A 17681-nucleotide genomic window follows, 5' to 3' on the forward strand; every position below is an offset into this window, starting at 1 on the left:
GTGTAATCCACAGCCTACGTTCGCCCAGAAAGAAAAAAAAAATTGACGGCGGATCATCGGTCGAACCTACAGCACATACCTTTAACTTTCTGCTTAGCTGAGCGAAAATCTGGCGAGTATGTAAACTCTCGGCCGGCGCTAATCTCCTTTATTCCATTCTCTCCATCCCGAGCACTGCGGCATCTGGTTCATTGTCCAAGCTTTCAAAAAATGTACAAGATCCTTGACAAACATATCAGTACAATAGCTCCGTTTCTAATATTTACTAGGTTTTTAAAAAAATGATCTACATATGCTTGACAAATAAAAAAAAAAAATTAAATAAGAAAATCGTGTATCCTTCTCTCTCTCAATCTCTCTCTCTCTCGCTCTCTCTCTCTCTCTCTTTATATATAATGTGTGTGTGTGTGTTTGAAAAATAATTCCACACATTAATTGAGACTAAGATTTATATTTCTGAAATTCGCTGAATCTTTTAAAAGTGCTATAAATTATCATGAATCCCTGACTCCAGTTATAGACTGACACTTTTTTTTAGACCCCTTTAATATCGACTACTTCACATATCTGAAAATCACCAACACTACTACAAATTATGGAGACTCTGACTCTGTCAACTGCTACAACTATTTTTGACGCTCTGACTCCAGTCATTTAGCGCTCTTAGCCAGGTACACTCTATCCATTGCCATTTACACTCACACACACATTTCATTTACACGCACACACACACACATCCCATCTACACACACGCACCATGTACACTCACACACACGCATCATCTACACGCACACACACGTCCGATCTACACGCACACACCCCTCCCATGTATCCACACACACAACCCATATACACGCACAAACACGTCCGATCTACACACACACACACCCCATCCGGGTATCCACAAACACACCCCATCCGGGTATCCACAAACACATCCCATCTACACACACACGCATCATCTACACTCACACACACGTCCTATCTACACTCACACATCCCACCCATGTACCCACACACACACACCCTGCACTCCACACAACCCCCTAAGCCTCATCCGATTACATCTATTGCCCGCCGTATTCCCAACGAATCGCCACGGTCCGCACAAGAGCAGAGCAGAGGCGGAAATAATAAAAGATTATTTTAATTACCCCCTACTCAAGGCGATAGTTGAAAACGATAGGTTGAAGTAGGTTCGCGCACACCGCCGATGAGAGCTCAGAGAATAATTATCCGACAGGAGATCTTGTAGCAGAAACTAATTATCGCATTTTTTACAGCATACATGACCTGTTTTCGATAACATTGTTAGGAGCTTTGCAAGGGAAGAGGTTTAATTCGATTTTCTTTTCTTTTAACAACAATACTTGTGTATCTTATGTAAATTTTGTTTAATTTGGAAAAAAAAAATCATTTAGTAACAGAATATTTGAAATCACATATTAGGGACAAGTATGTAAAATTAAATTCTTGCAGGTCAAGTACATGTAGGCAAAAAAAAAGTAATGAGAAAAAATGGGAAAAAGTTTACATATTATTTTTATCCTGCAAAACAAATTACGTTTTTTTTTTGTTTTGCCCAAAAAATCAATACACAACACGTCTAGACACTTTAAAAAAAAATCAATACATTCATTCATAATATTGAACAATAAATGCATTTATTTTTAACAAAAAAAAACTGAACAAAAGAAAATAAATAAAAATAAATCCCACGTCATCAAATGTTAACTTTCTAGCAACAAATAATTGCCTGCGACACAACAACAAAACTACACCACATCGTGTATGGCTTTTTAGAACACAACCATTGTTTCCTTAAACAATGCTCGGGAAAAAATGTTAATTTAATATTAATGCTCGCCAACTACCAGGTTTATCCTGCCTATCTACAAATTCCTAGTCTTCTCCCTTTAACATCACAATTATGATCCTAATCTTAATCAAGGGTTCTTCAGCTCAGCTCAGTATATCAGCTCAAGTTAAGAATCGTACGTGAACCGTCTAGAAATCTCCGCCGAAGAGCTAAACGCTGGATCCTTCACCACAATACCCTACACGAATATAGACTTAGTATTTAAAAAAATACAAAAACCTAAACTGAATCACCCTGTACATTAGCAGGCTATGACTCTGGCATACGGGGTTAGGTCTTCCAACAATCCGGCCCATTGAGGAGAGACGTTTAGTCCTGACGATGACACCAGAATGGCCTGACAAAGCGATCGTTCGACAGGAGCGGATTGCATAATAGTGGAGCGGTGGCCCCCTGCGCGCACAAGTGGCGGATAATTAACACACGTTCGTCCTTAACTCGGCGGTATAGACCTCAATATCTCTTTGTAGCTTCCGCTTAAGACGTCCAAAGGGGGGGGACGACAACACATTGAAGGGAGAGGGGGGAAAATACACACTGGGGGTTGAGGCGCCTTCGAGTCTTGGGAAGTTGGGATCAAGGGCTTTCATAGGCTAACCCCGAGTGATGGCAGGCCTGAAATCAAGGATTCTCGTCGACCAGGGCAGTCGGAGATACGACAATAGATGTAACCACACTCCTCCTCGTCGAAACATTAGCTTCTTCTTGACTTCTTGAATTGTGGCACAGGGACTTTTTGTCCCTTTTTTTCCTTTCACTCCCCCCCCCCACCTCATAACTTCACGTGAGACGAGCGGTAACAATTAGGATGCATCCCAACGATCTGCAATTGTGCGAAAAAAAAATCGTTTGTAGGCGGCACCGCAGGATGCATGTCAGAACAGAACAAACATGACTCTGTCAAACATCAGAGTTTTATATATATATATATATATATATATATATATATATATATATATATATATATATATATATATATATATATATATATATATTCAGCTATTTATATACATACATGAATACATTTATAATACATTGTGATGAATTATACACACAGATATATATTATATAGATAGATATAGATAGATATACATATGTTATAAATATGTAAACTATGTTTATGTATGTACCATATATAAAATCTTCATTTGTGCATACGTGTAACTTTTAGACCATGCAGAAATAGTTGACATATCGGCCCCGAATGCCCTTAAATGCCCCATAACGCCTCTCAAAGTTCAGCCACGTCACAACATCAGGATGTGTCACTTGCGCACTAGATAACACTTTATCCTAACTATCAACAGATACATTTTTAAACTCCCCATCAAAAGATGGCCTCACCCACCATACCATGACACAAGAATAAAACAAAAATGACACCATGACTTGCCATCCCTGAAGTGATGAATCAAAAAAATAATTTTAACGGCGAGTTGACAATGAAATAAATGAAAAAAAAAGGTATCCGTTGAAATTTTTTTTTTTAAAAATGTATCTGTTGAAAAAAAAATGAACAGTTTACTAGGTTTTGGAGTGGTCTTGAAGGTGAAAGAACCGGTATTGACTCGCGGTGCCTGTTGCTATTCTAGTCGACGTCAGCTTGGGGTCCGTGCGCATATGAGCCACGGGAACACCGCCACTCATGGCCGGCGCAGCGTGACGGATGAAACGCAAATGTAAAGCTATCACCCTCAGCGGCTGTCCTCTCAATAGCTGGGGGAGATGTACAAAATATGTCATTAAAAGCATCCGTTGGTCTTTTGTCGACGGACCAAATATGTGGTTAAGACAGCGGTTTTATTTATTTTTTATTGAACGAAGCGCGGGTCATTGAGGACAAAGTATTTACGACATATTTGTACGGTCAGACGGTGTGTGTTTTTCTGACTAGGAAATCTGTGTTGAAATCGATGTAAGAATATGAGCTTACGAAATTCTTACACTGTGTTTTAAAAATCTATATTTTTTAAACATATGCACAGTGAAAGCTGTGATAATAATAAAAAAACCACATATAATATACACATTTATAACACAAAATCTATTTCGTGTGCGCATATATTAGTTAGCATTACTAATTATATATTATTATTATTTATAATTATGTTTTAAATTATAAATTGGAATGTTGATTGTTTAAAATTCCATTATTTTATAGTAAAAAGTTGTCACCAAATTAATCGCTCTACTTTGCGATTAGATCAGTTTTGTCTTAAGATAAAAAAAAAAAACGCAAAACATTTTGAGTAAAGAACTATCTCCTCACACTTACAACTATTTGCCTACCAATCCTACAACATTAACCCCCAGCCCCACCGTTCTATTCAATCCAACTTAAAAACGTCTAGACGCGTGTATTTGTTTTCGAGATTCTTGACCCCGAAAAACCTTTTCCCCCATCCCCGGTAAAGCGCTCTAAACGTGTCCTCACTCGGCCGAAAATAAAGCCGGATATTTAATAGTATCTTCTACAGCCGGCAGCCGGCGCGATTCCCCTTCAGACTATACCCAGATGTGATGTCAACGGCCCCCGTGACGTTTTAACCAACACAAAAAACGATGACGTACTTCTCTCACACCCCACTCTACCCCGAGTCACGGGGCACTTAGGGCCGCTAGCCTCTCTTTCATGATTGTTTTACCCGGAAGCTAAACACTACCTTTAGGCTCGCCCTTGACCTTTCTCTGTTTATTCATGGCCCCTCTTTAGTCACTTTGCTTCTTGTTGAATAAATGTCTCATCCATAACTTAACTTATCATATCCATATTTTAAGCCTTATATATATATATATATATATATATATATATATATATATATATATATATATATATATATATATATATATATATATATATATATATATGAGCCTATACACCTTTTTTAAGTAGCAGTAATAGATGCAATTAGTAACGTATCTAAATACCATATATTACACTACACCAATGTGACATTCTACTGACAGTAGATAATGCCACGTTGATGTGACATTTGCCAGGTTGCCTGAGCGTGGTCTCCGATTAGCCTCAAACAGTATTGGTCGCCGGGCAGCTACTAGGGTGTCAAATGCCAAAATAATTTTTTTAGAATCTTTTCGTTTCTATTACATTTCATTTTTATTTTTCGTGCCACGGCTACCGTTGTACGTCGGCTATTAGAAACGTGTCATGTGACCGGATGTGACGTCGGCGACAACCTTAAAACAGCTCCGGAGACGGAGAAGCGGGTGAGGCGAGAAACACGTTGAAACTGGAGGTGATTATTTTAAAATATCACCCAAATCATCATCCAATTGTCAGGGGCATTTAACTCGGAGTCACTCGACTGACTGGCCTTTTCCTCTTCCGGTTCGGGCTCGTCCAATCAAAAAGCCTCAGCAAGACTCTGGTACCGATCCTGTTGCTCCAACTGCCTGAAGTTCTTAGTTTTAAAATGTTGATTGTGTCGCAAAATATCTGCATTTGCCAGCTAATTCAGGAGGCAAGCGGAACACTTACCTAGGCAAGCTATGTTGAAATCTAGACTTTATGAAGCCTTCTTAAGCCTTATACTCCATTCAGGGGACCCGGAATAGATGATATACGCCTTTGCAGTCATATAGTAAATAAATACGCTATAAATAATTAGCCACAGTGGATACCATCAAATACCAGGTCAATCGTTAAGGGGTTGTGTGTGTATCTGGAAGAGTTGGCGCCTGAGGACCTATGCGATTGTTAGAGTTTGATAATGCGTTCTTTTTTAAAAATCTTAATCACCCGACCCAACACTGAAGTGAATATTCGAGAATTTATAATTTTCTACCTTGTGAAGTTTTAAAAATTTATTTTGGTGAACCTTCCAACCCAAATCTAGCCGAGTTCAACTCACTTTGCTGTAAGCTCCAGAAAATAAACAAAAACGGTAAACTTTTCTAGAACGTTCCACAAACAACTAGGGCGAAGTCGCTGGGGGAGGTAACTCCGGCACCAAGGGCGATCACTAATCTCGTGAGCTACTTGAGTGCCGGCTGAAAATCGTCTGGCAGAAATCAGCTCGCGGGTTTGGAAGCCGGTCGCTCTACTTCCCCCGCCACATTAGCAGACGGCTATTGGGCGAGACTCCATTAGTGGGTATGTCAAGTTGGGGAAATCTGGAAGAGGGGGGGGGGGATATCGACATGTATCAGGGAGACATAGAAGATGGAAGCGCTCAGATAGAGTTCGTCTTAAGTTGTAGAAAATCTTCGTCAGTCGTACTCGGATCTGGACTCTTTCAAGTTGCTTTTTTGTTTTTTTAAAATGACACCCCTTAGCCTTAAGTTAATAATGCGACACCAAAATGATTAGTGACTATTGGTACATTTACGAAATAATACCGTGTTACATTAACAAGTGCGATCAGTTCTAGTAATAACTAAACTATTAGTATTGCCATTAATCAATAGTCTTTCAAAAAAATTCTTTTTAATTTAAAAATAACTACACGGAGTCAAACAAGTGCAGAAAGGCGAATCAGAGTCTTTCCCAACCTGTTCTGCACTGTTGAAATACGTGTTGATCGTTAGCCTGTCTCAAGTTGTGTCTTACACTGTTGAAAAAACACATGTTGATCTTCAGCTTGTCTCAAGTCTTGTGTGTGTCTTCAACCTTAACCGACAACGTCTCCAATCAAATGACAAGACCGTGTCTTCAACCTTAAATAACAACGTCTCCAACCAAACGACAAGACCGTATCTTCAACCTTAACCAACAACGTCTCCAATCAAACGACAAGACCGTGTCTTCAACCTTAAATAACAACGTCTCCAACCAAACGACAAGACCGTGTCTTCAACCTTAACAAACAACGTCTCCAACCAAACGACAAGACCGTGTCTTCAACCTTAACCAACAACGTCTCAAATGACAAGACCGTGTATTCAACCTTAACCAACAACGTCTCCAATCAAACGACAAGACCGTGTCTTCAACCTTAAATAACAACGTCTCCAACCAAACGACAAGACCGTGTCTTCAACCTTAACCAACAACGTCTCCAATCAAATGACAAGACCGTGTCTTCAACCTTAACCAACAACGTCTCCAACCAAACGACAAGACCGTATCTTCAACCTTAACCAACAACGTCTCCAACCAAACGACAAGACCGTGTCTTCAACCTTAACCAACAACGTCTCCAACCAAACGACAAGACCGTGTCTTCAACCTTAACCAACAACGTCTCCAACCAAACGACAAGACCGTATCTTCAACCTTAACCAACAACGTCTCCAACCAAACGACAAGACCGTGTCTTCAACCTTAACCAACAACGTCTCCAACCAAACGACAAGACCGTGCCTTCAACCTTAACCAACAACGTCTCCAACCAAACGACAAGACCGTACATGACATGCAAGCCATACCTACACCCCCACCACGTGACCTCGCGAAACAACCCCCAGACCGGAGTAGCACCAGAACCTCTGACCCCAGGGGCCCCTGGGTCCCATCTAATGTCACCCAATCTCGCCCCCGCCCCGGCAGTTTGTCAGGGGACGATAATCGCCCGGTGACGAAACACGGGGCTTTCAGACTCGCCCAAGCGTCAAATCGAATAGGGTATTGTACGCCCGTGCCCGATCTAGCGAGTGCGCCGAAGAGAAGCCCCTGTTCAAATAACGTTATGATTCCGGTTGAATGCCGGCAGTGTATCAGAACACTCCTACATACACACACACGGCCCCCAGCCAAATCGGAGATTAATACACTGTTGGCGTGAACGGAATAGGGAACACTAAACCTACACGGAAAGTGGACCTTAGGTCTCCATTCCGCTGATATAATACATTTATGTCTTGGGGTGTACGGTTACATACATCTGTTTATTCTCTAGAATAGATCTATTTATAATTGTAAACCTTTGTTTCGGTTGAGGAGTTGAAGTGATTCGCACCGTAATTCGTACAGTAAAGTAGCGGCAGGGTTGGACGAAGAGAAGCATTGAGCGATTAAATGTATCATTTATAAAACACCTGTGACAGTAAATATAACTAGAAACTGAACTGATTGAAACGTTCTTGACACATATCCACACGCTAGCACACACTTCCTCACTAAAACATGCACACACGCACACACAGATACATATACAAACACACACATCCACACACAAAGACATATTCTCTTAAGAAAACACGCACGCACACACAGATACATAGAAAAACATCCACACACAAACACACACTCCTTCACGAAAACATGCTCACACAGATACATACAAAAGCACACACATCCACATACAAACGCACAGTCCTTGAAGAAAGCAAGCACACATGCACGTACAGATAAGCTACTGCACATACAAACACACCAGTAGTATATACACAAACACACACATACACACATCGCAGTTGATCACACGCCCCATTTAACACCAGTTAGTCCAAACCTTAATCCAAAGCTAACAACAGATAACCAGCACCATTCCTTAACGCCAGCCCGTTAACACCCGCCCGAACGATTTCAATTTCCGCCGCCTAATTTAATAGGATAACTTCAAGCCCGATAAAAAATGTTACATCACCATGGCAACCATTGAAAACGGAGGCAGCGCTACCAAATCAGAAAGTAATAGCATTACTAAACTCCTTTCTTTCTTTTACCGGAGTTTAAACGTTCCTAGCGCATGTAGAAAATTATAGGCGATACTGCGGCTTAGATGGGACTTTTTTTTTTCATTTAATTTTAATATTAAAATATTTAAAAAAAAAAAGACATTTTCTCAGCTTAATTCCCTTGGTTGTATTCAATGCTAGCATTCAATTTAAAAAGGAATAAAGGGAGATAATCGGAAAGACCAGAAGTTGGGTATTTTTTTTACAGGATCGATAACAACATGTTTAGCCTATACCGCCGCACGTTAGGTGGACATAGCCCGGGGGTCTGGCTAGTAAAATATTTGTAAGGGGGGTGGGGGAGAAGGGGGTAAAGAGGACACAAAACACAAACCCTTTCTTCAGTCTAACCTAAACTTGTTTTTTTCTCTCCCCCTTCCCCCTCCGTCCACTCTCTCGTACACACACGTCTCCTAATTAGTTCCCCAGTTAATGACGACGACTCCCAGATCAGCACTCCCTGCGCCTGTTTGCTGGCAACAACCTCACCCCCTGCGCGACGCTGCTGTGGAAACGAAACCCGGGGCCATGCTGTTTTCCCCCCTCGCTTGCCTCTTGTTTTTCGCTCGTGCTTCGAATGTCAATAGATGGATTTTCCCGATTGCGTGATTTAGTTAGCGGAAGTGACGAACTCGTGCGGCGGCCATTATACCGGAAATCGCGCTTTTGTCCCTAAGCCAATGCGTTTCGAACAGTTTTCAGTGTAAAGGGTGGGATTATTGAAAACAAAAAAATGGTATCGATTTTTTTAAAAATTCAGTACATTCTGTGTAAATTTTTTTAACCAATAACAAACAATACCACATCGTTTGATCATGGGGAGAAAAATCGATTTTTAAAAACAACGTTTTCATTAAATTTAGAGGGAAAAAAATGTTTATTGTCTGTTTTGTTTCTTATGAAAACAACTTCAAGACAATACTGTTTTGTAATGGTGTTGGGTGCGGGTTTAGCTGCTAGTAGAATCAGGATTGGGATTTAGGTAATTCATAGTCAGGGTTGGGTTTACATTATGAAGTTGGGGTCAAAGTTTGGTTTTTAGATACCCAGGATTCGAGCCAGTAATAAGTCTGGGGTTAGAGATAGTCCGGGATTATGGTTGGGGTAGAAAAACCCGCTTTAGTATTTGTTCACTTGCATGTTTAGATACTGGGCTACGGCTAGGGTTGATTTCTATTAATAGATTCTGTTGGATACAAGAAAGAATGACCTGGGGTGCTGCGGCTGAAAAAGCAGCACCCATACCCCCACCCCCTACCCTAGCCCATACCCCACCCCCTAACTCTACCCACTTCCACCACACATACCCCCACCCACTAGCCTAACCCCCACCCCTACCCTACCCTAACCCATACCCCACCCCCTACCCTAACCCCCACCCCGTACCCTTACCCTCACCACCTAACCCTACCCCCCTCCGCCACACATACCCCCACCCCCTACCATAACCCATCCCCCACCCCCTACCCTAACCCCCACCCCCTACCCTAACCCATACCCCACCCCCTACCCTAACCCCCACCTCTACCCTAACCCCCACCCCCACCCCCACCCCCTACCCTAACCCCCACCCCCTACCCTAACCCCCACCCCCTACCCTAACCCCCACCCCCTACCCTAACCCCCACCCCCTACCCCAACCCTCTACCCCCTGACTGTTTATTCACTTGGCCATGAAGCCCGACAAGGAAACACTTTTGTAAAACTTGTATCAGACCCCCGTGTTGACAGAAGACCTTGACTCTGATTGCCAACCGTCCCGGAAACACGGGAATCACGTGATGGGTCCCGCCCACGGTAACTGCCCGGATTGTGTGAATCTGGTGAATATTTCACGCGCGTGTGTTTGTCTGTTCGTGGATCGCCTCTTAATAATTGAGTTCTTGTAATGAATACTTGCCGTGAATTCCCGTCGAAATGCTTCCATTCTCTAAGTTGTGCATAGTTGCAATAAATCTCTTTCAACTAAAGTATAAGCATATATATATTTAAATATAATATCATTATGAAGTTGTATGTTTAAAACCTATTCGTGGTCTGGTAATTCATATGAGAATAATGTTATAGAATCTGATATTTGTATTTATTCATAACAACATAAATATCGCCTGAAATTAAAATGAAATCTAAACGTCTTTAAGGGGCCTGTACTCATGAAGGTTTTGTCCCCAAATATACATACACCCATATAAACTTACTTTATACATATACATCTCGAGTGTGTCAAAATGCCCAGCGGTCAAGACCTCAGTCCACTTGACCAAATAAACTCTACACCCACGTGTTTACCCACACCGTGTGGCTGTGTGGCTAGGCTGGGGGTGGTCTCTTATACACTGACCGCTAATGTGATCTACCACATGACCTTTTAGCTCTACTTAAGTGGGTATACAAACAAATACAGGTTTTATAACGTGGGTCAAGTGTATTCAGGCTATAATGGTGGTCATTCCGCTGGCCATTAGTGGTAAATTAAAAAAAAAACGAACTGTCTGTTGATACCAAAAAAATGCGCTCTAAAAATAACACTAAGTGACGTCACTTTGTACATATGGTCTTTGTATATATGGTCAATTATATTTTAAAATAGTTGTGAAACACTACACAGCTCTTCTGTGTAAAAATCCCCATTTTAATTAAAAATCTGTATTAATTAATTATCTTTCTATTTTATTTTATATTATTTTATTGAGAATCTGTCACAAATAATAAAATGTCTAAAATATTTACTGCTAAGCTTACATTTGAAGCAATTACAAGAAGAAGAATAAACTGATAAGGTTAATGTGACCTAACCAAAGAAATAAGCAATACAGTGGCGGCGGACTAACAACAATATACTACATAGTTCCCAATGTAACCCCCCCCCCCCCCATCTCACCCACTTTCCCCGTCTTCTCTATTCATCTCAGTACCGAAAAGTTATCTAGAACAAGTCAACGCGACAAATGCAAAGCAATCCCCCAATGTCTAAAATAAATTCAATACGCGCTGTAAACAAATAACCACGAATTGCGCAAACGGAAGTGCAAAATAATCGAATATCTCATCTGCGCCGGGCGATACTCGAGCAGTTGCGATACACCAGTCCCAGTTGCCCCCCAGACAACACAACGAGTTGGCCGTTATTGGATATGTGTTCATTGATTGCCTGGTTAGACCCGGTGCGGGAGTTCATATCTGTGTGGGTGTGTGTGTGTGTGTGTGTGTGTCTGTGTGAGGTTAATCCATGTAACGTTACCAGTCTGTGCGTGTGTGTGTGTGTGGAGGGGTGGGTGTTTGCGTAGGGCATATATATGTATATATATATATATATATATATATATATATATATATATATATATATATATATATATATATATATATATATATATATATATATATATATATATGAGTGTGTGTCTTAGTGCGTTTTTATGAGTGTAGTTGTGAGTGCATGTGTCTGTACGTGAGCGTGAATATGAGAGTGTGTCTATATGAATGAGTGATTTTAAGTGTGTCTACGCGTGTGACTTTGTGTTTTTGTGTGTACATGTGTGTGTGTATGTGCACGTATGTATCAGTGTATGCGTGTGAAGGAAAGTGTATTTGTGTGTGAATGTGTATGTCTGTGTATGTCTGTGTGAGCCAACAGCTACGCCAGCATCACTCACCAATAAAACACATCGCACGGGCACGTCAATTTCGAGCAATTTTCCTTTCACCCCCCCCCCTCCCCCAACTTAATTACCGACTAAGCTATAATTAGCGCCAGTGAAGGTCTTGATGTGTGTGTGTGTGTGTGTTTGTGTATGTGTTTCTGTTTTTGTCTGTAAGTTCTGCCGCGTTAATTGAGAAGAAATTGATACGCCTCAATATGGAAATCCCAATTTATTTATAGTCTAAGTCCTTCCTTCAACTTCCGTTTTTTAAAATAACAGGTGCATTTCTGAGCTATTGCCGCAATACAAATAAGTTATCAACTTGGAAAATCACAAACTACATATACAATGTCTGTGATTATGCTGAGTTGTGATTTAAAGTCCTCCCCAACCCGGATTTCATTTTTTATTGTGTGAAATATTTTTTTCCTAGTCGATAACCTATTTGTATTACGGCAATATTATAAAAGTCCAACAATATATTTAAAAAAATAATTGTAATAAATCATAATTAAATTAAATAATTAACTAATTATTTTTCTCTTGTCATCCAGGTTGCAGCAGCAGCACCAGTCGCACAAGATGACGTCACGCGAGGACACGGTGTCGCCCTCCAGCAGCAACACCGACCGCCGAGACCACGACAACGACCTTGAGGACGACGACTGCATCAGCGACCTCGACAGCGAGATCAGCGACCCCTCCCACCTGGAGGACATCGACCCCGTCTCCGAGTCCCGGAGCTCGTCCCCCCAGCCCAACCCCCTGATCACCAACAACCCTTTCCTCCCCCCGCACCTCCAGCAACCCATCCGGAGCTCCTCGTACGACATCGTCAGGCCGCCCCCACCCCCGCAGCTGATCCTGTCCTCCACCTCGTCCAACTCGGCCCGGGAGTCGTCACCCCACCAAACCGAGCTCCGCCAGACGTCGACGCCCACCCCTCCAATCCCGCGCCCGCTCTTCAAGCCCCACGAACTCGCCACCTCACCCGACCGCACCCTGGTCCGGCCCGAGTTAACCCGCCAGGAGCATTCACCCCACGGGGACCGCAGCCCAGGCGCGGAGTTCATCAAGCGGGAGCTCCCCCACCCGGCGTTCCCACCCCACCACGACATGCTAACCCACTTCGCGGCTGCCAGGGCCGAGTTCCTCCACCGTGAGGCGGTGGCCAGGGATTTCAACGCCAGGGAGCGGGGCATCCCCATAGATTTTCACCAGCGTGATCTTAGAGTCGACTTCTCCAAAGCCCAAGACTTTGTCAGGCAGGACTATGGCAAGCCGCTTGAGCCGTTTTCACCGGAAGCTCTCAGCAATTTCGCACGGCAAAATGGTGTGTTGGGTTCGGCTTCTTGAAGAAAAAAAATGTAAAAAACACCAAAACATTTTCCTACAGACTTGAACTAAGACTTTTAATGTGACCGTACTTGAGACATTAAATGAGACTTTATGTGCAGAATGGAAAAAAAAATCATGTCAGGTTTTTTTTTAACGGCATACCTCCTCGGCTGGAATTCTGATGCCTGCATTCAACCGTCAAGTCAGTTTTTGGAGCAAACTCGGTGACCCCAGAGGAACGGGCTGACGGCAACATAGCCCCCCCCCCCCCCCCTCTCACACACACCAACATGGCGGAACTGATTAGTCCCCGGCGAATCAAACTCCCAAAGTGTTGATGCGCATCATGTGATGCGCAAATATCGCTGTGCCGTCGAGCTGACTTCCTCCGACTGTTTCAAACATTCACACACGATCGTCAAGTTATAGAAACAGATTCAGCGCAAAAACTTTGTCAGCGGTGTTTCACGAATGGTTTCAGTGTCGCCGATTATTCAGACATATCTTCTTGTTTTTTTTATTCTTTTAATCGTTTTCTATTCGATGATCTATATTTGTATTTTTAGTATCATTAAAACCACTTCACGCGTGTGTTTTTGACGTGCATGATACTCACCTACAACATTATCCTTCTCTTTATCAAACAAAAAAGGAAAGAGTTGGGATGAGCTAGTTTCATCAAATTGGAGAAAGTGACATTAGAAACGACTTAAAAAAACAAAAACAACCATAATTCGTTGATGCACAGTTTCTTAAATAATAAATAAACCGGGAGTGATCTCCCCTAAACTTTCTCGAATATTCTTATATAAAATAACAGGGGATGGGAACTCGGGCTATAGACATGATTTTAAATCCATTTTAAATACTTTAAGTTTTAAAAATAGAATAAAATCTCGTAGACAAATTAATTGCACACCAAGTGAACGCCAAATAAAAAAGCGCATAATGGTGCGCAATATTATTAGTACTTTTAAAATTTACATTAGTTTTTTGAGAAATCGGAAGTAGCGTAAATTACTACTTCCAATCAACGGAAATTACTCAAAATTTAACAGAAGATAGAGAATTAGATCTTTTACTTACATGTGAAATTTCATTTATCTATCTGAAATAGTACTCAAGTTATAGGCTTTTGAAAAATTCAAAGTAGGAAATGTACCACTTCCGGTTATCGGAAATCGCTCAAAAGTTGATACGGATCCTCGATTTCGATAAAATACTTATATATGAAATTTCATCAACGTAGCTGTAACGGTACTCAAGTTATCGTGTTTACACACGGACAGACAGACACACAGACACACAGACACACAGACAGACACACAGACATACGGACAAGATTGCAAAATTATGTTTTTCCGTATCAGTGAGGTGTAAAACGTCGAGATTTGTAAAAATCTCGATTTTTTTTTTTTGCACGATTACAAGACTTTCTCTATACTACGTATATACGAGAAAGTAAAAACAAACAAAAAACTTATAATTAATTGAGTTTTTTTTTAATTGAATTTTTTTTTGTAAAAAATAAATTAAACCGATTCTTTGTTACTTGAAGCCTTCTGTCTAATTAGATAATGGTAGGCTAGACATTATATAAATCAGAATGAAATTGGGCTACAAAATGTTGTGCATTTCACTTCACTGTTAGAAAGTAGGTTCACTCCTAAGGTCACAGTTTCATTTCTACTTTTTTATGGGCATAAACTTCATGAAAATTTAGGACATAAAATATCGATTACTTGGTATCGCGTACAAGAGTTCCCGTTGTGTACATTGTATATACAAATGACATAAAGTATCGTGACGCATTTATTTATTCCTCGTGATAGTATCGAAACGTTTGATTTGTACATGCTTGTAAATACGATTACTTTTACCCGCCCCCTTTTTCTCCACGATTATTCAGGACCTGATTAAGCCTATCATAATCATGATTATACTTTCCTTTCCTGTTGATGTTCCTCTGATTTTGCTGGCTTTCGTTAGAATAGTTTTGATTTTTAAATATACGTCATTGTTAGTAAAAATTCCTTTAAGAGATTGTTGATCTCAAAGATATAGTAATTGCTTACTCCAGTTTCATCATTGTCATTACATTTATCATCACTTATCATCACTTATCATCACTTATCATGATACTTGTCAGCTTTTTTCATGCCTGCCTCACATGGATTGATTGTAATTATTTTGTAATTAATCGCTAGTATATACATTTATATAAATATATACATATATTTTTTTTTTCATTTTCATTGGTTAAGAATAATTAAATTTGTGTCTTTAAAACAATGTTTTCTTTGTGCGATTTATTTTAGTGTGTGTCAGCACACCTGTTTTATGGCTGTTTAATGTTATTTATGCTGGTTTTTGTGTGGTGTCTAAAATGGTGCTTTGTTACTGGTGCAACTGCTGATATAGAAGAGCTATTCATCTCAAATTTAAAAACAAAAATGAAATTAAAGTTTGGGATGATTGAAGATACCGACGTCCGATAATACACTTCTCAAAATAGATGTTTTAGGAGGTTGTTAGTAGTATTGTAATCTGGACTTGTTTTATGGATAGAAATGAGGGTTATGATAGGACTAGGGTTGTGGTTATGGTTAGAGATAGGGTTAGCATTGACATTAGCAAGGCATATGTGTATTTAGTTAAGTACCAGTAACCCAACACCCCTTTTTGAAGAAATTTCAGTACAAGACACTGGTGTAAAGATCCCCCCAAAGATTGATGCGACAAGTGTGTACTCAATTAGTCAATAAAATTAAAGGTTGATCCCTACAAAACTCGCCTATCTTCTTCTTCGTTCTTAATTTTAGTGATGGAAGGGATCCCCCTCCAACACAATTAAGGATTGAGGCCATTGACTCCGATTTCAGCCTGCTTTTCTTTTTGGATTTGCACCATAGACTTTGTCCAACCAAGAACAAACTACAAGGCATCAGTTGTTTGATTTTGGAGTTGTCTCTCCTAGAAGAGTGGCTGGCCCCAGCTAACGAGCCTCATCTGCCTGAGGGTTCGAACTCGAGTTTTTTCGGTTTAGCAACCTATGTTGTCTGGTACCATCAAGCATGCCTTACAAGACTGGACTTTATATTAGCAGAGTCTAGACTCTGGCCCCAATACACCTCACTCAGAGAAAAAAATAGTGTTGGGAGCTTGTAAATCTGGAGGACGACCGTCTGCAATCTTGTGTAGTTCCTCTAATATAGACACATTAAACATGAAGAAGAAGAAGAAAAGACAACACGGACAGAGGTTCCTGCTTAGATCTGCCCACAGTGTCACACAAGCACATCACTGTATAGTCTTTTACAGACATCAATTGAATTCTTTGACTTGGTTACTTTTGTGTGAGATCTGTTGAGCCATTCGGGAATTGTACAAATACGCACTCGTTTAGTTCTACTTGTAACTGTGCCAACGACAATTTGTCCACTCGTAGCTGTGACAATGACAAAATGTCTATTAACAGCGGTGTTAGAGACAAAATGTCCACTTTTAGCTGTGACAATGACAAAATGTTCACTTTTAGCTGTGTCAGGGACAAAATCTCCACGTCAGATTCTCGCCATCACCCAACTGCTAGCGCCTAATTCTCTCATTAACTTCCCCGCTAATGACCGCCGTGTCATGATATTACCAACATTAACTTAACCGGCAAACCTGACGTCATAATGACAAGGGCAGCAACCCTGTACACACCTCAGTGTCGGTCTGTCATTTAAGCCCGGTAATAACCATCCCTAATTAATGAGACTAACTGTACCGCTCAACTTGGTATACTACGTTCAACTTGGGCGTTTCCGTTTCTGTTATGCAAATTAGGTTTTATACAGCATATTGATTCAGGATATTTAGAATCTGTTTAACAAAAAAAAAAAAAAAACAACATTATTTTAGAAATATAAAAACATAAATTAAAAATCTATTTGAGGAATCGGGGCTTCAAAGTTTCTTTATTTAGAAACTACAAATCCAATTTACAAATCGTCTTGTTTTGCGAAGTCGGCTTCTATCTTCATTCATGGTAAGAAGCAATTAAAGCAAATACTAGTCTGCCTGTCGTAGCTCTAAACACACGTTTGGTAACTGCTCACCCGATACAGAGTTGCTAAAAATCGACCTACGTCCCCACCCCCCTCCCCCACTAATTTGTAACAGATCTCATAATAGACGGG

General features: G+C 40.7%; 1 protein-coding gene across 1 annotated transcript in view; it reads left to right on the forward strand.

Annotated features, from left to right (window-relative positions):
* Positions 1-15774, forward strand: part of LOC131944921 (protein Optix) — a 38832-nt gene extending 23058 nt beyond the window's left edge. The window contains exon 2 of the mRNA XM_059305814.1: positions 12714-15774. Coding sequence (XP_059161797.1) covers positions 12714-13515 — 802 coding nt within the window. The 3' untranslated portion in view covers positions 13516-15774. The remainder of the gene's footprint in view (positions 1-12713) is intronic.
* Positions 15775-17681: the final 1907 nt, after the last annotated feature.

The sequence above is a fragment of the Physella acuta genome, unplaced genomic scaffold (genome assembly GCF_028476545.2).
Source record: "Physella acuta isolate Inbredline_101_S28 unplaced genomic scaffold, ASM2847654v3 ptg000515l, whole genome shotgun sequence".
NCBI classification, from domain to species: domain Eukaryota; kingdom Metazoa; phylum Mollusca; class Gastropoda; family Physidae; genus Physella; species Physella acuta.